General features: G+C 39.0%; 1 protein-coding gene across 3 annotated transcripts in view; it reads left to right on the top strand.

Annotated features, from left to right (window-relative positions):
* The first annotated feature begins 4,678 nt into the window (after window positions 1–4,678).
* The window catches only part of htr2a (5-hydroxytryptamine receptor 2A), a 32,678-nt gene continuing 16,764 nt past the window's right edge, over window positions 4,679–20,592 (top strand). For 2 of the 3 annotated variants that reach the window (XR_009999676.1, XR_009999682.1), the window contains exon 1: window positions 9,222–20,552. Coding sequence is in view for 1 of the 3 variants with exons in the window: in XM_003215346.4 (XP_003215394.3) it covers window positions 8,310–8,374; window positions 8,756–9,195 (505 nt within the window). In the remaining 2 variants the exon portion in view is untranslated. Of the gene's footprint in view, window positions 8,375–8,755; window positions 9,196–9,221; window positions 20,553–20,592 lie in introns of those variants that run through there. The other variant, XM_003215346.4, reaches the window with a different exon arrangement.

The following is a 20,592-nucleotide window of genomic DNA, read 5'->3' as shown; positions in this document are numbered from 1 at the left end:
GCTCAACATTGTTCTGTTATTTGCACATTATAATCAGTAAATTAAAATTCCGTCAAATGCTGCACTGAACTATATTACCAACACTGTTTACTGCTCTAATTGTAAGTTTATGTTATCTGTTAAAGAGTGAAAGGCACTCCACAAACCTTCTGCAATAATGAACAAAAATTGCCTTGGAAACATCTGGGAATATCTCTGCTACAGCAAAGCAAATATGAGTGTCATGATAAATTAATCTAATATATTCCTGTGGAGAAAACTGTTCACCTTTTCTGCAAGCATGAAACAAGCTTAGAATGTTTTTCCCTTGACTTTGTTATATAAGCAACACTTTTGTATTTAAAATATAAAAAAATTACTGCAATGCAAAGAAGCTACCTGGAAGCTCCTTTTACACCCTAATGTAGAAATGGAGATAGGTCTCACCTCCTAATCCCCAAAAGGGACTAGGACATGGTGCAATGTATTCAAGTTGCAGGAAAAAGAACTTCCTGATGGGTGATTGCATCACAACACAACTTCCTAATAGTAAGAGCTGTTTGACAGTGGAATATGCTGGTGGAATCTCATCTGGAGGTTTTCAACATGGGTTTCTCAAGAACAGGTCATGCCAAACTAATCTTATCTCTTTTTTTCAATAGAGCTACAAGCTTGGTAGATGCAGGGAATGCTGTGGATGTAGCATATCTTGATTTCAGTAAGGCCTACAACAAAGTCCCCCATGATCTTGCAAGCAAACTACTCAAAATGTGGGCTAAGCAATGCTACTATTAAGAGGATCTGTAATTGGTTAAGCGACCAAACCCAAGGGGTACTCACCAATGGTTCCACTTCATCTAGGAAAGAAGTGACTAGTGGAGTGCCACAGGGTTCAGTCCTGGGCCCAGTTCTGTTCAACATCTCTATTAATGACTTAGATGAAGGTTTAGAGAGCATACTTAGGGTTAGGGTTAGATGACACCAAATTAATAGGGATAGCTAATCCCCCAAAGGACAGGATCAGAATTCAAAATGACCATAACAGATTAGAGAACTGGGCCAAAACTAACAAAATGAATTTCAACAAGGACAAATTTAAGATACTACACTTAGAAAAAATGAAATACAAAGATACAGAATGGATGGCGCCAGGCTTGACAACAGATACATGTGAACAAGATCTTGGAGTTTTCATGGACAGCAAGTTGAACATAAGCAAACAATGTGATGCTGTAGCTATAAAATTCAATGGGATTTTGGGTTGCATCAGAAGGAGTCTAGTGTCAAGATCAAGGAAAGTCATGATGCCTCTCTATTCTCAGACCTCATCTGGAATACTATGTCCAATTCTGAGCGCCACAATTCAAAAAGGATATTGACAAGATGGAACATGTCCAGAGGAAGACAACTAAAATGACTAAAGACCTGGAGACCATGCCCTATGAGGAGAGCTGTTCAGCAGTGGAACTCTTTGCCTCAGAGTACAAGCTCCTTCTATGGAGGCTTTTAAACAGATGCTGGATGGTCATCTGTCAGGGGCACTTATTGTGCTTTTCCTGTATGGCAGAGGGTTGGACTAGATGTGGCCTTTTCCAGCTCTAGGATTCTGTGATTCTAGGAGGTGTCTTACATGACCATCCCAGCCATCACTCAATGTAACGGGGATTGAAGGACGGGGTAATAGGCTATGGAAGAGATTGCTTATTGGCACTCTCATAGTGTCACAATTCTGCCCCCAGTTGTAAAAGGAGTCCTTGAAAAAGGAACTGACTTTCAAAGAGCCCTTTGCTTGAACTGAGACTCCTAGGTTTCCCATTGTGTTAATGGATGTACTAGTGTACATAGAGTTCTTTCTGGAAAGTGCTGGAAGTCATTCTGTCATACATTACTGGGCAAGTTGCAATAAACCCTTTTGGGTTCTTTTGGCCTTTATTTTTTGCTCCTACATTACTAGGCTTTGGAAAACCAAGTAGAATTTTCCCCAAGCTTATCAATCAGTCTCCTTTGTTCTTGGCTTCCCTTTCTTTCCCAGCATTTCTACTTTCCTCCTATAGTCAATCTGATGCTTTGAGGGATTTGGATGGAGCTCATGTCTCCACTTTGTAGCTAAGAAGAGGGGGGGGGGGAGTCAGGTTTTAGGGATTGGACACAAGTTTAAGTTGCCAGAGTAGATGTCTTGGGAAAATAAGCTGTTAAATAAATCAGTTGATTTTATCATGAATTTACATCTCACATTCTCCCCAATGGGACCCAAGGCAGCCCCCAACACGGCTGAGCAGAAATTTGAACCTTGGTATTCCAAGTTATAGTCTAACACTCAGGCCATTAAACCACACTGGCTACAAATTCTGATTCCTTATAATCTATTATTCCTTTCTTGCTCTCTTTCTCCAATGCATTATGAATATATCCTGTGACAGCTATCTTCACAATGTGCCCTTTAATAGATGTCTTTTGCATTGCATTGCCTTGTCATGACAGATTTGCCATTTAGAGAAGTGTCAAGGGGAGAGAAGATTTATTATTGTGACAATTGAGAAGGAGAGAGACGGTCCCAATTTTCTGTCTCATTCCTCCGTCCTTAGAACTGTGCACTTTTGATAAGAGGAGCTCAGAATTTGGGTGGCAGACCCAGAATAATGGCCCAGAAAAGGGGGGGGGGCTGTCAAGGTTCACTGAAGGTGGGCAAAGCGGGGAGGGATAATGAGAGCACAGATACAAAAAATAGATAAAGTGGGGATACATGTGATTGAGCATGTGAATATGTTAAGGTATTTTAGACACCTGGTTTCAGCTATATACCACCTGTAACCAAAAAAATAAAAAAATAATCAGCATGTTGCAGGCTTTATTATTTTTTAATAATGTAAAGAAGCAGTTATTGCATGAGGATCTAAATTTGTGGGTTTGTTTGTTTGTTTGTTTGTTTTTTGCTTTAGTAGTACCAAGGATGAAAATATTTGCTTTTTTGTTTTGTTTTTTTAAAGGCAAATAGCAGGTGAATACACTTCCAATATTTGGACAGCAATCTTAGCTGAATAGTTAACACAGTATGAAAGATCTGTCAGGATAGTGTAAAGGGAAAGATTAATGACAACATACTCTTGCTTTGTAAGATACTAGCCTGGGGACCTGGCAATGCCCGGGTTATTTGAAAAGGGCATTGTTTGTTTTTGGATGTTAGGTAATATCAGTTTGGTCATATGTTACGCTATTTCTTAGAAAAAACCCTCAGTCTTTCCTGTTGTTTTTTTATTAATGCTCCCATTAGAAAATGCATTAGGATGTGGGTGAACTGTAATTCCCAAAATCATGGGTCAATCCTCCAAAACCCTCCCAGTATTCCCAGTTGGCCACCTTGGGTCAGTGTGCCAAGTTTGGTCCAGATCCTTCAATTGCTGGGTTCGGTGTTCTCTGAATATAGGTGAACTATAACTCTCTGGTGCCAAGGTCAGTCACCCACAAATCCTGCCAGTATTTATACTTGGCCATGTTGGGTCTGTGTGTCAAGTTAGGTCCAGATTTGTCACCTTCTGGGTTCAGTGTTCTCTGAATACGGGTGAACTATAATTCTCTGATGCCAAGGTTAATCACCCTGAGTTGGCAGCATTGGGTCTGTGCCAAGTTTGGTCCAAATCTGTCATTGGTGGGTTTCAGAGGGCTCACGGAATACAGGTGAACTATTACTCCCAGAGATAAAGATCAATCACCTCTCAAGTCCACCAGTATTCCCAGTTGGCCATGTAAAATTTGTGTGCCAAGTTTGGGCCAGATCAGTCATCAGATGGGTTCAGTGTTCTCTGAATACAGGTGAACTATAACTCCTGGATGTCAAGGTCAATCACCCCCAAACCCTGCCAGTATGCAAATTTGGCCATATTGGGTCTGTGTGACAAGTTAGTTCTAAGTCCATCGTTGGTGAGGTTTAGAGTGCTCTTATATTGCAGGTGAACTAAATATCCCAGTACCTACAACTCCTATAAATCATGGTGAAGTCTCCTCAAACCTCTCCAGTCTGTTCAGTTGCTGATCAATTCCTCTGTTTGCTGTGTGCCATAGGAAAGGGTAGAAAAGGGTTAAGGGACAGGCAGTGGGCGGGGCCATCCAAATGAAGAGAGAAAGGAACACTGGGATGTGCTTGCTGTAACCTGCAATGTTCTGGGAGGGAGTGACTTGGTGGCTCCTCAGCACTGGGATTTATAGCCTGTTTCATGGAGGCTGGGAGCTGTCTGTGTGATCAGACACCCATGTCACATACACACATACAGATTTTCATTATTATTATGTGTATAAATAAGATATATTAAATAGCATCTAACATCTACTATGAAGTCGTATTCCTGAAAGAGAATAATGAATAGAACATTAAAACTGAAACAGTAGATGTACAAAGAGAACTTACTTTGGATGTTACCAGTCAACTTGTGGCAACCCCATAGATTTCATAGGTAAGGAATACTCAGAATACATGCCAGTTCCTTCCTCTGAAATAGTGGTATAACCTACAGCACCTGGGATTTCTAGATGGTTCCCCATCCCAACACTAATTAGAATTGACCTGCTTAGCAGGGTATTTAATCCTTTAATGTACCTTGAACATCAGGGGTCCCCAAACTTGTAGGCAGAAGGCCAGTTCATGGTCTGTTGGACTGTTGGAGGGCGGGGGGGGGGGGGGGGGGACGACGACAATAGATTGAAAAAAACATGAATGAATTCCTATACACACTGCACATACCTTATTTGTAGTGCAAAAAAAATGAAATAACAATGCAGTATTTAAAACTAATAATAATTTTAACCAGCATAAATGTGTCAGTATTTAAGCCAACGCCTTAAATCAAGAAACAGCTTCGTAAGATTTACAGAGATACTTTCAGGAACACCTCAGCAAGTGATAGTCCAAAAGTGGCAGGCTAAAACCCATAACCTCAATCCATGGCTGATACCAGGTGAGAAGCTCCCTCCTGGGCACACAGAAGACTGGGAGACTTGGAAGGCGCTGAACAGACTGTGCACGGCCACCATGAGATACAGAGCCAACCCTAAGAAATGGGGCTTCAAAGTGGAGTCCACGACATGCGAATGTGAAGAAGAGTAAACCACTGACCACCTACTACAGTGCAGCCTAAGCCCTGGCACATACACAGTGGAGGACCTTCTCGCAGCGACACCAGAGGTACTCCAAGTGGCCAGCTTCTGGTTAAAGGATATCTAGTATAATGTCAAGTCTTAAACTTTGTGTTAAAATACATTATCTATACCCACAACTCGCTTCTGACAAGATAAGATATCAGTATGTCAATGGGAAGTGTGGACCTGATTTTGGCTAATGAGATAGTCAAATTGATTAGGATTGTTGTAGTTGTTGTGTGCCTTCAAGTCACTTCAGACCTAGGACAAAAAGGAAGGTATTTTCTCCCACATGTGGTGGTCCTGTAAAAAAGCAAAAGAATTCTAGGACAAGATATAAAAATGCTGCAAATTTTTTTTTATTCAAAGATGGAATTGGAGCCCAGATAGGTTTTGTTGAGAATGTCAAATAACCAAACAAAATAACTAAACTATAAAGTATTGCGCTACATGATCATAGCAGCCAGAACAGTATGTGCACAGTTCTGGAAGAATGCAGACCTCTTAACAATAGAAGAATGGATACGTAAAGTCTTTAAAATAGCAGAAATTGACCAATTAGCAATGATGAACAAATTAAAAACACAAAAACACTTATTGAGGACTGGGAACCATTTCTAAACAATGTTTAAAAAAAGAAGGAAAGGTTGGAATAGAACAGTGGTTCTCAACCTGTGGGTCGCCAGGTGTTTTGGCCTACAACTCCCAGAAATCCTAGCCAGTTTACCAGCTGTTAGGATTTCTGGGAGGTGAAGGCCAAAAACATCTGGGGACCACAGGTTGAGAACCACTGCTATAGAAGGCTTCATAATGTAACCTGTTAGAATCTGTGTAGGGAATTTATAAACAATAAATATCAGGCCAGAAGGAAGAATAGTTTAGGAAGGAAGAACAGAATTACATATGAATGTCTCAAACTGTTCGAAATTACAATCTTCTTCAAGCCTCCTCTATTCATTTTTTATCTATAATCCTGCTGCTTGCTTATTGTATGTATGTTCTGGTATGCAGCTTTCTTTCCTTGCTCTATGTTTTCCTGAGAAGTTGTGGCGGGGGGGGGGGACTGCAGACCACATGAGCTGCTCTGAGATGAGCACAGAGCACAGAGCACAGACTTCTTTAGACTTTGGGACTGCTCAGATCACAGACTTGCAAACACTTGCCTGCTGTTTATTGTAAGAGAGATGTTCTGACCGGATGGCACAGAACCTACCTCAAACATATCTGTAACTGACTGATAAGTTGTGTACCTGTGTATGCTGAACACATGAAGGTTGTGAGTAAACCAAATATGTTGTTTTTACCAAACTCTACTTTTTTCTCATGTGTGCATAATATAAAGAGAAGTTATTTTATGGGAGAGTAAAATAACTGGGAGAGTAGATGTATTTTTGGGCACTGAAAAGCACTTCTGAAGAACTGCTATTTTATGCACGGGCATATTCTCTGTTTCCTAACAGATTAAAGACAATAGGTGGTTTAATCTAACAAAAGGAGCCAATTGCCTTGCATAATTACGTTTGGTTGTATACCACTTGAGATGATTCTACTAAAACGAGTTTTTGGCTCTTCTTTAAAAGGTTATGATCTCTAAAAGGTCATGCTTTTCTAAAACCAACCGAAGGGACAGGAAGTCACTAAATTGGGAGGGATGGGAGGAGGGGAGAACAGAACCAAACATAAAACGTATATATGTTAGGAAGTACAGCGTTCCCTCACTTATCGCTGAGGTTAGGTTCCAGGACCACCTGCAAAGTAGGGACATTATATTTATTTTAATATTTATACATTATTTTAGTAGTTATACACTATTTTAAGTCTTTATCAACCAATCATGTGTTGGTAAATCACCTCCTCCTCCTGTTGCTTCTTAGGCGCCTTTTCTCTCTCTTTGGCTTCTCCTTCCTTAGGCTGTAAATTGTAATTTTTTAATGATTTATAATAGTCTTGTAGAGTTTATTGAAAAACCGTGAAACACCGAATCCACGAAAAGTGAACTGCAAAGTAGTGAGGGAACACTCTATTGTATTGGTTCATGCATATATACATGTATATAGATTTGTTTCACTGATTGTTTTATAAATATGTAAATGGAAAATAAAAATATATTAATCAGACTAAGAGTGACCTTAAGTCTAAAGTTTAGGGCAGGGACCGGGCGAATGACCTTGGAGGGCCACATCCGGCCCGTGGGACTTGGTTTGGAGATCCCTCTTGTATGTATATGAATAAGCCTGTAGAAGTTTCATAACTCTGCTACATATCTGATAATAATAAAACAAGCTTAATATGTTATGTACAGTACTGCTGATATTTGAGTCATGTCAAAAACATGCACCTAAGAAAAAAATGAAAAACCATTTGTATATTTAGAGGAATCACTTTAACTCTTTTAAACCCAAGAACAGTAAATAGTGTACAAAACAGTGTTTTCCTGTTTTGTATTTACTTCATCACAAACCATATTAATTTGGCTGATTGTTCACAGGTATCTTTGAAGCAGGTAAATTATACTCACAACATTTTCTCACCTCAAAAATCATACAAAGATCATTTTCTTTCTTTAGTTGTTTGTTTTCTATGACATCAAACTGGTTCTCAAATTACCTCTCATAGGGACGAAGTACAGGCAGCTTGTTTTAAGGTCACGACGTGAGCAGCTTCCAGTATGGTATGATCTGTTTACCACTTGCCAGAAGGTACCATTCCTAGCCTGATTTTCTGCCGTCTTCGTTTTTTTTTTTGCCGTAGAAGATATTGCAGCTACCAAAGCCTCCTCTGCAGGACATTCTTACGCATGGAAATGGTTTTTGCTGTTGTTGTATAAAGCTCTGGATACAAGGCTACGGCATATAAGAAACAAATCCATCCCTCTATGGTCTGCCTTTCTTCTACCTTTGCTGTTTATTTTCTTTGATTCATTGGAGACCTGGAATGCCAAACAAATCACTGGGAAAGAAATTACCTCCTTGCTAGAATCTCTTCTGAACCTTGCATGGAGACTTCTGCTTCTAGCGTCTGTACATGTCTTGCAATTGTTCAAAGATAATTCTTCCAGCATCGCTTGCCTTAAAGAGGAAATGCAAACAAAGGGAGCTGTCAGTGGAAGCAGCCTATAGTTAGCAAAGAAGACTTACAGATGAAGGAAAACGACTGGGGGCAAGTGCATAGTTCAGAAGTCAGCAAAACTGTCAACCAATATGATTATTGTGGAAAGTGGGCAGAGGGAAGGACTTCAGCTTGGCAAAGGCAATGAAGAATCAAGGTAAAGCATTACTTCTGTATGCAGGATCTTTCAAGTTCATTGCAAAATAACAATGTAAAAATAAGATACTTTAGAAATATCATTATGTCTGGCAAGGGCTAGTTATAAAATTAGTTGCCTGTGCACTATTTTTTCCTTTTTTTTTAACCTTTGGGTCAACATGTCATAATCTACAAATGAGTTTTGTCATTGATTAGATTCTTAGTACAAGTTATCACTAGATTAGACATAAAACTGAGGATATTTTAATATTTGGAATGTTTTCTTTGCATGTACAATTAAAAAGTAAAGCAATCTCTCAACATTTTTATTTCCAGCTTTGCACCCATGAGGAATGCAAGAATGTATCATGTAAAAACAGTCGCAATTTGCATTTTACAGATCTCAGTTCTTAGAAACGGATATGCTTTATGAAGAAAAGGCTTCGATGGACCAAGCAGCAAACACGTTGCTACAACTGAACCAAGACAGGAAACTCTGCAGGAATATGTTGGTCTCTAAAGAGATCAATGTGTCTAATGTGTATAATCTGACATTGTATGTTGAAGACGCAATGAATTGCTCTTGCGAGAAGAGTCTCCCTCCACTCTGTGACACCTGTGCTCATGAAAACAGTCCTCTTCCTGAGAAAAACTGGCCCGCCTTGCTAACAATTATTGTGATGATTGTGACGATTGCTGGAAATATTCTTGTCATTGTGGCTGTATCATTAGAGAAAAGGCTGCAGAATGCTACAAACTATTTCCTGATGTCACTTGCCATTGCTGACATGCTCTTGGGGTTTCTTGTCATGCCTGTATCAATGCTGACAATATTATATGGTGAGTACAACAGTTCATGTACTTTGGGCTAACATAAACTCATATAAATACAGTTAAAGCAGAAATCTCTCATGGTTTATGAAAAGTGACAATCGTGCCCTACAGCAATATTAGATTTAAGCCTCAAATTGAAGCAATTCTAACATACATTACGCTATCTTCATTATCTTACTTCTCTGCTATATGTTGTACATTTCCATTATGTGGTAGGCAACATTAGGAAAAACAGGGTCCCAAAACCTGCTCTAAAAATAACCTAGACATTGTGTACTGCAGCTTCTAACGCTCCCACCATTGACTGTGGATGACTAGGGCAATCTGGATTAACATCTGAAGAGCTTCTCTGGCCCCTTCTACACGGCCATATACCCCACATTATCAAAGCAGATAATCTATATTCTTTGAAGTGAATTATATGAATCTATGCTGCCATATAATCCAGTTCAAAGCAGAGAATCTGGATTTTATATGGCAGTGTAGAAAGGACCTCTGTTCTCATCCTTGACCTAAATCCAATTGTTAGTCTTAACTACAATGGAATCAATGGGAACTTGATAAGTCTGTTTATTCAAACTCTACTTGAGTTGAAGCTAACCATTGGATTTAGGTCTAAATATTTTTGATGGAGCCCCCAGTGGCACAACAGGTTAAACCACTGAGCTGCTGAACTTGCTGACCGAAAGGTCGGTGGTTCAAATTTGGGGGATGGGGTGAGCTCCCACAGTTAGCCCCAGCTTCTGTCAACCTAGAATTTTGAAAACATGCAAATGTGAGTAGATCAATAGGTACCACTCCGGCAGGAAGGTAACGGTGCTCCATGCCAGCCACATGACCTTGGAAGTGTCTATGGACAATGCCGGCTCTTTGGCTTAAAAATGGAGATGGGCACCATCCTCCAGAGTCAGAAACGACTAGACTTAATGTCAGGGGAAAACCTTTCCCTTTACTTATTTTTGAGACGTAATGGTTAAGGCACACTTTAGATTTTTCATAGACTGTAATTCATAAAGTCTATTTTTACTGGCTAGAAAGTTTATTAATGACCCCTGTCCCTAATTTCTCCTTTTTATCTCACACTGATATGTCAGTATTAAAAGATGTAAAGTGCAGACATATGAATTCGAAGGTGTTGTGCCATATATCTTTAAATAGGGGAACATTAGCAAATTTCTAAGGGAGTAGTTATCTCTACCAAGGGAAACAAGGCTGCCAAGTTTTGGGATAAAATATTCAGGGAGCTTAGTGTCAAACCAACGTTTGCAAATAAGAGGTTACCAAAAATAAAAATGTGTTTCTACCCATTTAGAACGAATGCAGTTTGACACCACTGTGAACCTTGTCACATAGGGATATAATCTGTTTATATCAGTATTTTTTAGGACTGGATGCATACTGTATTGCGATGGGATGCATACTCCCCTCATTGCTCGTGATTATTACGATTATTATGATTTGAAAATACAGTAGAGTCTCACTTATCCAACATAAACGGGCCGGCAGAATGTTGGATAAGTGAAAATGTTGGATAATAAGGAGGCACTAAGGAGAAGCCTATTAAACATCAAATTAGGTTATGATTTTACAAATTAAGCACCAAAACATCATGTTATACAACAAATTTGACAGAAAAAGTAGTTCAATACGCAGTAATGCTATGTAATAATTACTGTATTTACGAATTTAGCACCAAAATATCACGATGTATTGAAAACATTGACTACAAAAATGCCTTGGATAATCCAGAACGTTGGATAAGCGAGTGTTGGATAAGTGAGACTCTACTGTACTGCGCTTTGACTCATCACACCATAGAAGGCTGGCTCCTCCCAATCCATTCAAAACACCCCTTACATCACACTATGACTTTTTAAAAAGTATTGTTGCTGATGGGATGGATGCAGACAGATTTTCCTATCCCTCACCAAAACAGTGCTTCAGAATCCATAGTATCTCAAAAAACACAATTAGGGGGACTTCCGGTTTGGCGAGATGGCGACGGGGTGGACTCCTTGAACGCTCTCAAGGAGCCAGCCAAGCAAAGCGACCGGGTAGAGCGCAGAGCTCCCTCTCCCTGACGGATCGAGATCAGGGAGACAGCCAAACCCACAGGGCGCCAACCGATGGTCTGGAGACCCTCACTCCTCAAGAGTGGGGGCCAGGAAAGACCCGGACTGGTTGCCCGCAGGGTGTGCGGGTTGCAGCAAGGCGATCCAGACCCAAGACGTCTGGGGCTACCGTCGAAACTCGCCTGATTTTAACTTCAAGAAAGAAGATCTGGAAAGAAGGTACGGAAAAGAAAATATCAATTCTTTATATTGTCAAAAGGACTCTACCCTTAGAAACAAGAAGGGGAATTTGAAGAATAAAATCTTTCTTTTTGATATAAAATTATTTCAAAAGAGAAAGAGGACAGGAAGAGGACGGGAAGAAACGAACTCTTCTATACCCATACCCCCCGTACCTCAAAGGCTACATCATTTCAAACTAAAAAGCCAAAGAATTAAATTAAAGAATTAAATAAGAATAAAATAAGAACTTTAAGAATTCATAAATAAAAGGACATTACCAGAGTAAATCAACAAAACGCTGGTCAGAGGTTTGGCGACCTTGAAGATAAGTTTGTTTGGTCTACGGCGGCCAGCTTACCAAAAACAAAGATTGGGAGATAGCAGCGCGTGAGGAGGAAGTGTGCCCGGGTGGAGGAAGAGTCCCTCCCCTCAGAACGGACGGAATTCAACTACCCACTGACCATAGAGAGGCGGAAGACAGGAGAAAGAGCCGGCAATAGAAGAAGGAGGGAGGACGTGACGACAGGGAGAAAGGAGAACACAGAGACAGGAAACAAAGAGAACCATGATCCAAAGGTAAAGGAGACTGAGAAAAAGGATGAAAGGACTGCTAAGATACATCTAGGAAGATTGGGGAAAAGAATAGGGAAAGAAAAGAAACGAAAAGAGACCAGAGCGACCACGGATATAAACCAGCAAAGGGAAAGGCAGGGAAACCAGATAGGGACGATCACCAAAGGAAGGAAGAATAAGACAGAGAGACATAGGCACAGGAGTGTATTTAGAGGCAGGCTCACAAGTAAACATTGAAGGTGGAAGATAGAACCTGAATAGGAGAGGCGGGAGAGAGGATTAAGAAGGAGACAACAGCATCAAAGAGGGCTCAATTCGAGACCAGGAAAAGGCAAGAGTGAGATAAGAGGGAGATAAGGAAGGTAACATAACGGGGATAGATTAAAGAGGATCAAAGAAGAAGGGGGATTAAAAGGGGATTTGAGGGAAAGGGAGAAGGAAAGGGAAAGAAGAAAAGAGGGGAAGGGGAAAAGAGAAGAAGAAAAGGGGAGGAAAGGAAAAAAAAGAGAAAGGAAAAAAAAACCTATTCGGTGGGGAGAGTCAAAGTTAGAGATCTGTCAAATATAAACATAATGAGCACATTTAGATTCAAAACAGACACCAAAGATACTAAAGAAAAAGGATTACAAAGGAGAATGTCTCTTACGGAAGAATACAGCCTAAAAGACGTTATGAAGGAGGTGAAGGAAGTTATGAAAGAGATTCAGAAAGTGGCAGAGAAGCAAGACGCCTATCAAAAGATGTTCCAAGACCAAATGCTGACCATGAAGAATGAAATTACGGAAGAACTGGGGGATATGAAAAAAGATATAAACAATCTTAAACAGGAGATCCAGGAGATCAAACAGGAAAAACAAAAACAGGAGAAGACATATGCTAAAACTCAAACTAGAATGGAAAATTTGGAAAATCAAAATCAAAAATTAGAAGCGAAACAAGAATGGATGGAGCAAAAAAACCTTGAATTTCAACTAAGATTCAGGAATATAGAAGAAGAAGGCAAAGAAAACATAAGGGACTTAATAATACAATTAACATCCAAACTGACACAAACTGAATATGAAGACATGGATCCAGAGATAGACAGGACCTATAGAATATCTACCAACTACGCTAGAAGAAACAAAGTCCCAAGAGACGTAATCATTCATTTTACCAGGAAGAAAATTAGAGATGATATATTAAGAGAAAATAGCAACCAACCGATATACTACAAGGGAAAAAGGATAGCGATTTTAAAAGAATTCCCACCATCAATTTTGATTAAAAGAAGAAAATACATGTTCCTAACTGAAGAATTAAAAAGAAGACAAATAAGATTTCGCTGGGAGAAACCAGAAGGGGTCATGGTGACATACAAAGAGGAAAGATTTTGGATCACTATGGAAGAAAAGGCGAGAGACTTCTTCGAAAGAATAAAGAAAGATACTGAAGATGTACCCTCTACAGAAATGGAGAAAAAGAGTAAGAAAGATAAAAAGAGAATAAGAGAAGAATCCCCCGAATTAGAAAATCCACCAGTAGGAATGGAACCCCCAAACTTGGATGATATTGAAGAAGAACCGCAAGATGGCCAAGAGAGGATGTAATTTGGAGAGAACTGTAAGATTTTACTCAAACAACATAAATGGATTAAATTCTCCAAATAAAAGAAATAAAGTATTTCACAATATTAAAAAAGGAGGCTATGATATTGTGGCTTTCCAAGAGACACACATCTGCCAGAAACATGTCTCCCACTTAACATACAAACACTTAGGGAAAGAATTTTACTCTGCATCAATTGAAAAAAAGAGGGGGGTGGTCTTATATGTAAAGGAGTGGATCCCGGCGGAATTAGCATTTAAGGACAACGAAGGGAGAATCCTAGGAGTTTCCGTATACATTGAAAACAAGAAAAATTTGATCTGCAACATATACGCACTAAATGGGTTAAAAATAAACTTCATTAAAAAATTAAATGACTTAATTTTGAAACAGGAATTCGAGAATCTAATTATACTCGGGGATTTCAATGGGGTTCTAAACACAGAGTTGGATAAAACAAGAAAAAGCAATAGAAATAACAAGAAGCGTGGAAATGGAACTTTACCAAAGAACTTTATAAACTTTCAACAAGAATTTAATCTACAAGATGTGTGGAGATCCCACCACCCCCTAGATAGAGACTATACATTTTTCTCTGATAGGCACCAAGTATGGTCGAGGATTGATATGGTATGGGCATCAAGCTATCTCATAACCAAAATAACAAAAATAGAAATCTTAACTAGAAATCACTCAGACCATAGCCAAATTCAATTTACAATCAATGAAACACGAAGGACAGGGAAATGGAGACTGAACGATATATTGCTTAAATCCGAGGAGGACATCAAGAAGAACAGGCTCATTCTAAAAGAATATTTCCAAATAAATGACACTCCAGAAGTAAATATACAAACAATCTGGGACGCCAGTAAGGCGGTCATGAGAGGATACTTTATCAGACAGAATTCATGGAGAAATAAATTAAGAAACCAAAAACTGAACAAAATACAAGAACAGATAATAGAAACAGAAACCAAGTTTAAAAAATCTCCCAAAAATCAAAAATTGACAAGGGATATAGAACTTCTAAAATTACAGAAAAGTAATATAGAATTAGAACAATTGGCGAAGAAATTGAAATTTGTAAAACAAGACCACTTCCAAAACGCAAACAAGCCTGGTAAGTGGCTTGCAAAGAAAATTGGAAGGAAAAAACAAAGACAATATATAACGAGAATCGAGGATGGGGAAAAACATTATTAAACGGATAAAGAAATATTAAGACAATTTGAAACCTTTTACAAAACCCTTTATAAGAAGGATCAAATAAAAAAAGATGACATAGCACAATATCTAAGTAAAAGGAAGCTGGAAAAAATTTCAGAAGAGCAAAGAGAACGGCTAAATGAATCTATTGAGGAGGAAGAGATCAAGAAGGCGATTCAAAAAATGGACCCCAACAAAGCCCCCGGCCCAGATGGGCTTACTGTGATGTACTACAAAACATTTGAGGAAGAACTCCTACCATACTTGAAGAAACTGATGAATAAGATAACAAATGAAGGCAAACTCCCCAACACATGGAAGGAAGCTAATATAACAGTTATCCACAAAGAAAAAACAGATCCAACAAATGTTAAAAATTATAGGCCCATCTCTCTCTTAAACATAGACTATAAGATTTTCACCAATATTCTAGCGGACAGAATGAAAGAATTTCTAAAGAATTGGATTCAAGAAGAACAAACTGGATTCCTCCCCAATAGACAACTAAGAGATAATGTCAGGACAATCGTGGACATAATCGAATATTATGAGGCCAATAATGAGAAAGAATTAGCCCTGCTTACGGTCGATGCAGAGAAGGCCTTCGATAACATCAATTGGAACTTTTTCAAAATGTTAATGAGAGAACTTGATTTAGGCTACAAATTCTTAAATGCAATAAATGCAATATACGAAGATCAAACTGCAAAAATTTGGATTAATGGACACCCATCAAAAGAGATAAAGATAAACAAAGGAACTCGACAGGGATGCCCCCTCTCTCCTCTTATCTTTATTTTTACTCTAGAAATCCTTTTGAATACAATAAGAAACGATGCAAGTCTTAAAGGGACAAAAATAAGAAATATGCATTACAAAACAAGAGCGTTTGCGGACGATTTGATCTGCATCATAGAAAACCCAACAGAAAATATTAAAAAATGGCTCCATGCTATAGAAGAATTTGGTACGGTAGCAGGTTTCAAAATAAATAAAAGTAAATCGAAAATGTTGACAAAAAATATAACTAAGAAAGATCAAGAGAGACTCAAAGAAATCTCGGGGCTGCAGATCTCAAACAAAATCAACTATTTAGGAATCACTATCTCTCCTAAAAATGCCCAACTACTCAAAAATAACTACGAGGCGAAATGGTTAGAAATAAGAAGACAATTAGAAAATTGGAAGAATTTAAATTTATCATTATTAGGTAGAATATCGGCAATTAAAATAACATATTACCAAAAATGCTATACCTGTTCCAAAACCTACCAATTATTAGAAACATGGCTATTTTTTAAAAATGGGAAAGAGACTTGTCCAAATTCATTTGGCAAGGTAAAAAAGCTAGAATCAAATACACAAATATAATTGACGACACAAGAAGAGGAGGTCTAGGCATGCCAGACCTAAAATCCTACTACGAGGCATGTGCGCTACTATGGGCAAAAGATTGGATGACTCTAAAAAGAGAAAAAATCCTAACTTTGGAAGGGTTCAATCTACGAATTGGCTGGCATGCATACCTCTGGTATGGAAAAACGAAGATAGAAAAAAACTTTGGAAACCATTTCGTAAGATCGTCTATCCTGAAAATTTGGGACAAATACAAACTAAGAATATACCCAAAAACCCCGCTCTGGATCTCCCCGCTCGAAGCAGGGCAAAGAAGATTATTGGGCTGGGAGAGATGGCCCACATATAGAGACATTTTAAGACAGAAAAATGGAAAGAATGAAATGAAATCTCAAGAAGAAATTAAGGTAAATTTCTCCAATATCTCATGGTTCCAATCCCGACAACTAAGAGAATACTATAATAAAGACAAGAAGGAGGGATTTATGGACAAAGAAACCTTCTGGGACAGAATTATGAACTCCGAGAAAAAATTGATAACAAAGACTTATAAGAAAATCCTAGAATGGCAAACGGAGCAAGAAACAGTAAAAGAATGCATGATAAAATGGGCACGAAATATAGGAAGAACAATTATGATGGAAGAGTGGGAAAACCTATGGAACAAAAGACTAAAACAGATGTACCCATACGACTTGAAGGAGAATATAATCAAAATGTTCCACAGGTGGTATATAACACCAAAAAAATTAAGTCTTATAAACAAATCTCTAGACACGGCCTGTTGGAAATGTAAGAAGGAGCAAGGGACATTCTACCACATGTGGTGGACATGTGGAAAAGCTAAAAAATATTGGAAAGAAATTCACGAGTCATCCCAAAAAATTCTGAATCTAAAATTCCAAATGAGACCAGAACACATCCTCCTCGGAATGACAGACATAAAATTTAAAGAAAACGACGAACTCCTACTCAACTATTTGCTAACTGCAGCGAGGATCATCTTTGCGAAGAAGTGGAGACAAGAGGAAATACCGAGCGTAGACGAATGGCTGATAAAAGTAATGGAAATCAAGAATATGGACAGACTAACATACCTAATAAAGAAACAACAAGGTTTACCAAAGAAATGTACAGATTGGCAACCATTTTTGAACTTTATGAATAAAGAAAAGAAACATATTATAATTTAACATTAAGAATATTCAGATGAGGGCTAGAACAATAAGAAAGATATGAAAACCCAGGGAAGCTAAAATATAAATATGGAACAATAAACATTGGAAGTGATCCAGGACGGATCGAAGACAATATGGAGAGGGATGGAAGTCAACAATTTTCTGTTTTTAAACTTCCCTTCCTTTTTCTCTCTTTTTTTTCTTTTTCCTTTCCTTTGTTTCCTCTTCTTCCTCACCCATCTATTTTCAAATAGATTCAAACTATCCAATTTCCTACTTTCCTATCAAACACAATGTTCTCCCACTTTTAATGTATCTATCTAGAAAATAAAAATAAAGTTTTTTTTAAAAAAAAAACACAATTAGAATTCGATCTGCAAATAATCCGTTTCTGCAACATTTTGCAGACGGAATACTGACGGGATGGGGCAAACGTCCTGTGATGGGATCCATTCGAAATCATTCTCAAACAGTCTCAGAAACAGAGTATTTCCTAATGTGATAAGGTCCTTTGACTGCAAGGCTCAATGCTATGGGATCTTCAGAGTTGGGTCTTTGGCAGAGAAGGCTGGCCACTCTGCAAACAAAAAGCTGGAGTTGGTGGCATTCTTCAGTGCTCATCTAATATTTACATGTTCTCATTATGTACAGCTTTACGTGGATAAATGATGTTGAAAGGTTTCATTAGACATGAAAAGGTGACGCTAAAGATACCACGTGGAAAATACACAGAGGCTAGGGCAGGCCTGGGCAAACCGGCTGTTAGGAATTGTGGGAGTTGGAGTCCAAAACACCCAGAGGGTCCAAGTTTGCCCTAGGCTAGGGCCATAATCTTTGGTTCTCATAATAAGTAAGTACCTCAAGGTATAGATTCTTTGTACTAATTTTTTTAGTTTGTTTTAATATTGTATAGAAAGCTACAGTTGTATCTAAAACCTTGAAAGGTGCCGACCTATACTGGGTTCTCCAGCCACCAATGACTCAGGAGCCTGAAGCATTGCATGAAGGAAAAACAAGCCAATAGCAGAATGTCTATAAGCAGTCAGTTTTCTTGCTTTTTTTCACAACACTTGCGAGGTGGAAATTGTTCCTTTTCACCCAACACACTTTTCAATTTCATCTGCAGCATGAGGGAAAACGCTTTTATTTTGATGACAAACCTCTCAGTGTGTGGCCACAGAACCATAAACAAATCAATCAGTCTCTCAGTGTGGAGTCTGCCAGCATGGCTACCTGAAGGTGGCCTCGGCCACTTTGGAGGTTCCAAAGGAAAACTCATCTTTTATTCTCCTTTTGGGATATTTATTTTGTATCTTTTTCCAAAACCTATTTGAATTTAGTTTTACCTCCCTCTCCACAGGTTAAAATTCTCATTATAAATGTGATTTATGGTTGTTACTGTCATTGTGGTTGTTGCCTTTACAACCTCTTTCTAGAGGCTCTTTGCTTGCTCTTTGAGTTTTTACATCAATATGCCTGCTTCAATTTCCCTTTCCTGTTTTGTGGTTGCCCAAAACATTCTGGATGGTGGAGGATAAAGCACATTCCCCAAATAAATGTTTGTGTCGTAGCTCTCACTAGGGCTCTGCTGTATTTAATATGATATCCCCATTTAGTGTCTACAAAAGTGAATGACTTTCCAGAGAACGTCCAGGGTGGGAGAAAGAACTCTTGTCTGCTTGAGGCAAGTGTGAATGTTGCAATTGATTAGCATTGAATAGCTTTGCAGCTTCAAAGCCTAGCTGCTTCCTGCTTGGGAAATCCTAAAATCAGGACAGTAAATAAAGAACAACACTCAGAAGGCAGGGGAATTCCAGATAAAAAACAATCAGAGCCAGCTAACACCTCCTAACAAAGGATTTCCACAGGCAGGTAGCAGCCAGGCTTTGAAGATGCAAGGCTATTCAGTGCTAATCAAGATGGCCAGTTGCAACATTCACACTTGCCTCCAACAGACAAGAGTTCTTTCTCCCACCCTGGACATTATTCCACAGATATATAAACCCCACTTGCCTAGTTTCCAACAGATCTCACAACCCCCGAGGATGCCTGTCCTAGATGTGGATGAAACGTCAGGAGAGAATGCTTCTGAAACATGGCCATACAGCCCGGAAAAGTCACAGCAACCACTAACAATTTAATCTTGCTTCATCTCCCAGAAGGAAACACTAGTAGATCAGAGCATCTGAAGGAGTATAATCAAGTGGAAATGTAACATTTATAATAACTATTATTATGCTTGATTATATGGTCATTTTTCTTGGAAGCGAAGAGGTATTAAAGTGTGTATCATGTACTTCGTGACAGGCGGAGTTCTAGAATGCCTACCTGCCCTTTTGTTTCATTTCTCTGATCTTTCTATGATGGATGCACTCAAGGCTTTTTGCTTCCTGCCTGCCTGCAGAGGCCTCTTCCCTTTTCTTTCCAAACATTAGTCTTCTTACATCTTTTTGCAGGGAGAGGGAGCATCTATCTTCTATTCTATCCCAGGTCCCTTCCACCCAGCTAAATAAAATCCCACATTGTCTGCGTTGAACTGGAATATATAGCAGTGTGGACTCAGATAACCTATTTCAAAGCAGATATTGTGAGATTATATGGCTGTGTGGAAGGGCACACAGCCATATAATTCCTGAAACAATAAATGTAGGTATTACCCTTCTTTTAATCTTACAAACGCATCCTCTCCTGTGTTCTGTCACACGCTCATGTTGCACTGGCTCCCACAAACCTTGATATAGCTAACTACCAAATATTCCCACCATAAATACACATAGCTATTAGAGAAAATAGATCAATTATATAGCAATATGTAAATACCCTAAAGGTATTGATCTTGAAAGTTGAACAGGGTCACTTCTGGTAAACACTTGGATGGGAGACCATTTACAAATACCAGGTGCTGTAGGAAGGCATGGAAAAAACCACTTCTGAGTACTTCTTGTTTTTTTTTTCTCATGTCAGGAGCGACTTGAGAAACTGAAAGCCGCTTCTGATGTGAGAGAATTGGCTGTTTGCAAGGACGTTGCCCAGGGGACACCTGGATGTTTTGATGTTTTTACCATCCTTGTGGGAGGCTGCTCTCATGTCCCCGCATGGAGCTGGAGCTGATAGAGGGAGCTCATCCCCGCTCTCCCCGGGTTGGATTTGAACTGGGAATCTTCAGGTCAGCAACCCAACCTTCAAGTCATCAGTCCTGCCGGCAC

The sequence above is a fragment of the Anolis carolinensis genome, chromosome 1, assembly GCF_035594765.1.
Source record: "Anolis carolinensis isolate JA03-04 chromosome 1, rAnoCar3.1.pri, whole genome shotgun sequence".
Classification (NCBI taxonomy): domain Eukaryota; kingdom Metazoa; phylum Chordata; class Lepidosauria; order Squamata; family Dactyloidae; genus Anolis; species Anolis carolinensis.
Note: the sequence above shows the minus strand (reverse complement) of the source record. Positions and strands in the feature narration are given on the sequence as shown.